The sequence below is a fragment of the Thermobia domestica genome, chromosome 13 (genome assembly GCF_964235325.1).
Source record: "Thermobia domestica chromosome 13, izTheDome1.hap1.1, whole genome shotgun sequence".
In the NCBI taxonomy this organism is placed as follows: Eukaryota; Metazoa; Arthropoda; class Insecta; order Zygentoma; family Lepismatidae; genus Thermobia; species Thermobia domestica.
The window spans coordinates 67,803,105-67,809,668 of NC_137466.1; the positions used below are offsets into that span (position 1 = coordinate 67,803,105).

General features: G+C 29.1%; 1 protein-coding gene across 2 annotated transcripts in view; it reads right to left on the minus strand.

The window, feature by feature from the left end:
* Positions 1–4,067: 4,067 nt before the first annotated feature.
* The window catches only part of Dll (homeotic protein distal-less), a 152,815-nt gene continuing 150,318 nt past the window's right edge, over positions 4,068–6,564 (minus strand). For both annotated transcript variants that reach the window (XM_081735855.1, XM_081735856.1), the window contains one exon: positions 4,068–5,969. In XM_081735855.1, the coding sequence (XP_081591981.1) occupies positions 5,520–5,969 (450 nt within the window). In that variant the 3' untranslated portion in view covers positions 4,068–5,519. The remainder of the gene's footprint in view (positions 5,970–6,564) is intronic.

Here is a 6,564-nt window from a genome sequence, read left to right on the forward strand (position 1 = left end):
TCTTCTTCCTAAATGATTATTTTATGAATCTTTAACTCTATTCAAGGACCCTTAAAAATTTTTCTTCTTCCTCAATGATTATTTTATGAATCTTTAACTCTATTCAAGAACCCTTAAAATACTTTTCTTCTTCCTAAATGATTATTTTATGAATCTTTAACTCTATTCAAGGACCCTTAAAATACTTTTCTTCTTCCTAAATGATTATTTTATGAATCTTTAACTCTATTCAAGGACCCTTAAAATATTTTTCTTCTTCCTAAATGATTATTTTATGAATCTTTAACTCTATTCAAGAACCCTTAAAATACTTTTCTTCTTCCTAAATGATTATTTTATGAAACTTTAACTCTATTCAAGGACCCTTAAAATACTTTTCTTCTTCCTAAATGATTATTTTATGAATCTTTAACTCTATTCAAGAACCCTTAAAATATTTTTCTTCTTCCTCAATGATTATTTTATGAATCTTTAACTCTATTCAAGAACCCTTAAAATACTTTTCTTCTTCCTAAATGATTATTTTATGAATCTTTAACTCTATTCAAGGACCCTTAAAATACTTTTCTTCTTCCTAAATGATTATTTTATGAATCTTTAACTCTATTCAAGGACCCTTAAAATATTTTTCTTCTTCCTAAATGATTATTTTATGAATCTTTAACTCTATTCAAGAACCCTTAAAATACTTTTCTTCTTCCTAAATGATTATTTTATGAATCTTTAACTCTATTCAAGAACCCTTAAAATACTTTTCTTCTCCCTAAATGATTATTTTATGAATCTTTAACTCTATTCAAGAACCGTTAAAATACTTTTCTTCTCCCTAAATGATTATTTTATGAATCTTTAACTCTATTCAAGAACCCTTAAAATATTTTTCTTCTTCCTCAATGATTATTTTATGAATCTTTAACTCTATTCAAGGACCCTTAAAATATTTTTCTTCTTCCTAAATGATTATTTTATGAATCTTTAACTCTATTCAAGGACCCTTAAAATACTTTTCTTTTTCCTAAATGATTATTTTATGAATCTTTAACTCTATTCAAGGACCCTTAAAATATTTTTCTTCTTCCTCAATGATTATTTTGTGAATCTTTAACTCTATTCAAGGACCCTTAAAATATTTTTCTTCTCCCTAAATGATTATTTTATGAATCTTTAAAACTCTATTCAAGAACCCTTAAAATACTTTTCTTCTTCCTAAATGATTATTTTATGAATCTTTAACTCTATTCAAGGACCCTTAAAATATTTTTCTTCTTCCTGAATGATTATTTTATGAATCTTTAACTCTATTCAAGGACCCTTAAAATACTTTTCTTCTTCCCAAGTAATTCCTTGGTCCTTCCTATCCCTGCTGGTATTTCACGTTAGCACTTCATGTCCTTACTTGGTGCCGAAAACTAATTGGCTGAATTAATCGCTACTTGCTCCTGTACACTGATTATTCATTCTATCAGTGGACTCGGGCCCAATACGTTGAGTTTCTACGTGCGAAATTCAATAAACATGAAAAATGGCAGTGTTCTATGATGGGTGGCAGTGGGTAATAAGGCGATAAGATACTCACCGTAGTAAATCCTGGACTAAAACTACGTGGAAATGGTTCTCCATCGTTTCAAGCATTTCAGTGGTACTCACTCTACTTTATCCCATCCTTGTCTATATTGTTGTCATCGACCGCTTCGTTTCAATCACCATTGCTTTTGTCGCTAACATATGTTTTTATTCCATATATCTTACATATTTTCTGCAAGTTTCCTAGCATATTATTAATTTTATTTTCTGATTCTGCACATAAGTATCATATCATCTGCTAATTGTATTGTTTTCTCTTTAAAATAAACTCTTCGACAGAGACAAGATACGAAATGCTAGCTTATTATGTAGGCTATCTTTTTGAGAAGTTCCAAGGAATGATTCTTGTCCTAATATCACTTTGGGTCTGAAGGAGTGATTCTTGATTTTTTCAGGTATAAAAAAAGTATTTTTTATTAGATATAAGAATTATTGTCCAAAGGTATGGGAAAGTAATTTCGGTAATAGTAGTAGTAGATATGTACAATACGCGGCAAAAAACCTGCAACATGAGCATATAAGTTTATTGTGAAATGACGAAGTCTTTTGCTCCAAAATAAGTGTGCACGGGAGGAGGCCGAAGTTTATCCTGGCGTGATTCGTTCCACTTAGACGTTATGTTCATTCCCTGTGCTGTTAGGCGTAGTTTCACAATGAACTTACATCCTCATGTTGCAGGTTTTCTGCCGCGGATTGTACAACGACAAGGAATAAATTCAAGCAACGAATTTCAGTATCGATATGCATGTCGTTTCCATTCATTGTATACCTTCAACAACGTGTAGCATACCGACACATTTAGATCATTTATTATAATACAGTAAAGCCTGAATATTTCTTTTTTTTACCATTGCTTTGTTACAACACCCAATTTTATATTATGATTATTTTTTTAAGAGCCAATACGATCAACATAAACAGGTTTTAATGTATTATTGAACTCTTTTGGGATTATAATCTATAAAAGAAAGCAACAACATTTAAATTCGATAAAATCATGATGTATTTTACAGAAAAAAAACACAATTTATCAATTTACAGTTACAACCACTCACATCATGGGAGTTTTTTTCTTAATTTGTCTGTCATACTTATTCTTTATATATATATTATTTATATATATCATAAAACAGCTGTGACTCTACTATGGTGTGCCAATAATTCTCTCCATTTCTCTTAGACTTTGATTTTCTCAATTAACGTCTCTTTTAGTACAATAATAATAGTAATAAAATGAACTACAAACACCTACAATGTTCATAAAAGCAATTGTTCAAAGAAACAACAAATACGGGAAGGGAGACAGGAAAGGATTTGATTTTCTTCACTGACTTCTTTTTTTAAATATGAATCTTATGCTTATTTTATTTATATATATGTATATACAGCAAATAAATATCACGATTAACACTGAACATGTATGTAGATATTTTTGTGTTCTTTTCTTTTTCAGATACATATATATAGAGAGTTCTGGAAAGTTGTTTTTTCTTGGTAATATTTTTTTTTGGCTGTTTTTTTATAAAAAGCAAAATACTGTATAGTTTTAGATGCTATAATAATCAGGTTTGATCTAAAATAATTATAATATCACATAGTGTTGAATAACGCTGGTAGTTTTTTTCTTCTTTCCAAAAAAATTGTAGATAATGATCATTTAACTAGTTAAAACGTAAGTTTTTTTAATTGCTACTATGGAATAAGTTTTTTTAATTCAACAAGTAATTTTATTTTTAAAAAAATATCAATTTTGCCCTCCTACGTATTATTAATTTATTTTAAACTTAATTTTTGAGTTATAGTATGATATGACCAAAAGAAATATATAAATGTTAATATGTAGAAAAAAATCGGATAATAGTTATTTAGTGTCTTTTAAATTTACCATGATTTAAATTTAAATTGAGGATAACATAAATAAAAATCCGAATTCTTGGTACAAGTTTCTAATATTTTTAACAATGTTTATATTACTAAACAATGTTGTGCAAAACAAAACATAAAAGACACATTCACAATAACACATCTAGTGTAACATCAATGTAATTGCATAGTCCTATACGTATGATTTTTATTCAATTCCACAAGAGAAACGATTTCTAGCAATTAATGCTATAAATTATGTCTGATTCACATTTATTTATTATTTTGTTTTTCATTCATTGAAGGGAAAATATAAATTTATAAACGTAAAATCTTGTTGAATTTATTTTGTATTAAATTATTATGCCAAATATTATAAATATGTGTTTTGAAAATTTACTGTATTTATATATACGTATATACATAATAGTTAACTGAATTTTCTTAAAATATTACCGAATAGATAAATCATTATTAAAACAAAAATGTAATATATTTTAGAAATTTAGCATTAAAAATTAATTTGCACTTTTTGATAAACATTAAACTGTTTGCAATACAGCCTTACTAATGTTACAAAAATGTTTATCTCATATTATATTATAATATTACCACCAGCGTCAGTATATCTAATCATGATGATTCTGTATTTTTTAAAATATAATTTCATCATTTAATGGTTTAATTATCTATTTGTTTTGATGAAATAACAGTTTTCTCCCTATATTTTGTTCATATGTTTGCCATAATTCTTCAGGAGGAAAATAAGTGATAGTGCGTGTACAAGATTTAATTACAGACCAGTAAGAAGATAAAATGAAAATGATCCAAGTTAATAACAGCAATTTTACAATTTTTTTCCAGTAGGAACAATCCTCGCAGAATTTGAATTCTAGTTTATCGTATCCAAATAAATGTACATCTTTTACAGTACTTATTTTACTACTGAACATAACATAATGATTTTTCTTCACCTTTGGTTTTATTTAGTTAATTATTATCAAGAAAACTAAGGAACAATATCCACATTAAAGAGAACTTAATATGTTTTTAAATTCTTTATTTCCGTTTTTTTACTCTTACCCGAACAAATAGGACTTTGTGACATTTTTTTTAAAAAACTTTGTTCATTTAAACTTGTACAAACGGACATTATTACATCACTCGACAACTTTCAGAACTTCGGTTTTCTTCATTCAATGTATCTTCGACAATCAAAAACCAAGTTTTAAAAATTAAAAAATTGATGCCTTCTTATCTTAATTTTTCCAAAGTTGGTTTTCCACTTTTTTTTGTTTTTAAATACAGTTGTATATGTATCTCTATTTCCTTCTTGTAACACAAACACACACACATAAACAGAACAACTTCCATACACGGAACACTCAAAAAAAATCACACATTCCTGAGGCGGATTTGAAAAAAAAAATATAATTACACCACATATTTTTTAAGGGGTTAAAAGTTGATTCAAGTTCATCGTTTGAAGATTTTTTTTTTCATTTTGCAAAATTGTCATTTTAGCTACATTTCTTATTGATTCTTTTTTGGTCTTGTGCAACCCTCCCCTTCATAATACTTTCTTTCAGATTAAAAACAAAAAAAATTCAAAATAGTCAAAAAATGTATGAGTTCACACGAACGAATAATAATAATAATAAAAGGTCTAGAGATCTCTTTGTCCCAGTGGACAATCAAATTGGTTGTTTTTACTTTTCTTCCTTAATTCTTTTTTGTTTAAAAATAGTTGACTTTTGTGGCAACTTAAAAACACGAAACAAATATCTAAGCAACACACTAACGGATGAATATCACCACAATTTTACAATAAATCCTTATTGTTTCTTTCAAAATTTTCTTTTCATCCATATAAATCTTCACTGTGTAACGTTGTTCTTTTTTTTCTTAACTAAAAGAAAATCAAATTTTGTTTCGAAGAAATTATTATTCGTCTATGTTCGTCCTTCCTCACTTGCACTGATTTTGGTACAATTATATATTTAATATTTTCATATATATTTATTTATTTATTCTTTTTCTCTTTTATACATATAAAAATAATTCAAGTCTTCTTACGTTAAAAGACCTTGATTCATAGGATTAGGGTCAGTCTGATACCACGAATACTGAGGCATATAACCCGAACTTACTTGTATCGCGTGATTCGGTACCGGCTTCATGTCCCAACTGCCTGCTGACACCACTGGGGGACTCCCCGACATCACCGAAGGTTGCGGAGACATTTCACTTACTGGCGTTGAGGACGGGGTGGGAGTTTGGTGGCCAAGACTATATGCGCTGTTTGGTGGAGGGCCTCCAGGGCTATGATTACCCCCGGGGGGATTTGGACTCACTGCTTGGGGAGTGTGAGGTTGTTGATTTGGCCCCTGTCCTAGTTGTACCGGATTGGATCCCGGTTGTCCTCCAGGCTGACCTCCCTGTGGTGCTTGGGTCACTTGTTGTTGTGCTGCCTTCATCATCTTCTTGTATTTACTTCTTCGGTTTTGGAACCAGATCTTCACCTGCAAGTACATAAAAAGATAATATTTTTTTTTAGATTTTTAATTGGTACTTGAAAATATAATAGATGAAAATATATATATGCTCTATCTCTTTCAGTCTATCACATTTGACAAGTAATACTTTTATCTTAATAATATTTTTTTCATCATATTTCGTCTAATCCAGCGGTGGGAATGTTGTTTGTATTAATGGCCACATTCAGAATGACCAACCCAAGAAGATCACTTATGATAGCTTTGAATAGACCTACTTTTGTACTTGTTTAACAGTTATTAGTTATACACAGTTCCATTAATATTACATGAGAATTACATAACACTACAAAATATTAAAAAGATAAAATAGAAAATTTATCACCCATTTACTTTTTCAAAATTCCATTTTTCTGTATATTTCATATTTCTTATATAATTTAGCATTTTTCTCAACAGATCCATAAGGCTGCACTTTATGACTATTAAAACCGAAAGTGAACTTTGTGGTGGACGAACACCGTGTGCGTGGGTTTTCTCGGGGTTCTCCCGTTTCCTCCCACTTTCTTCATTCCATCATTTCATTCATTACTCATCATCACCGTCTCCTTTAGCCTAACAG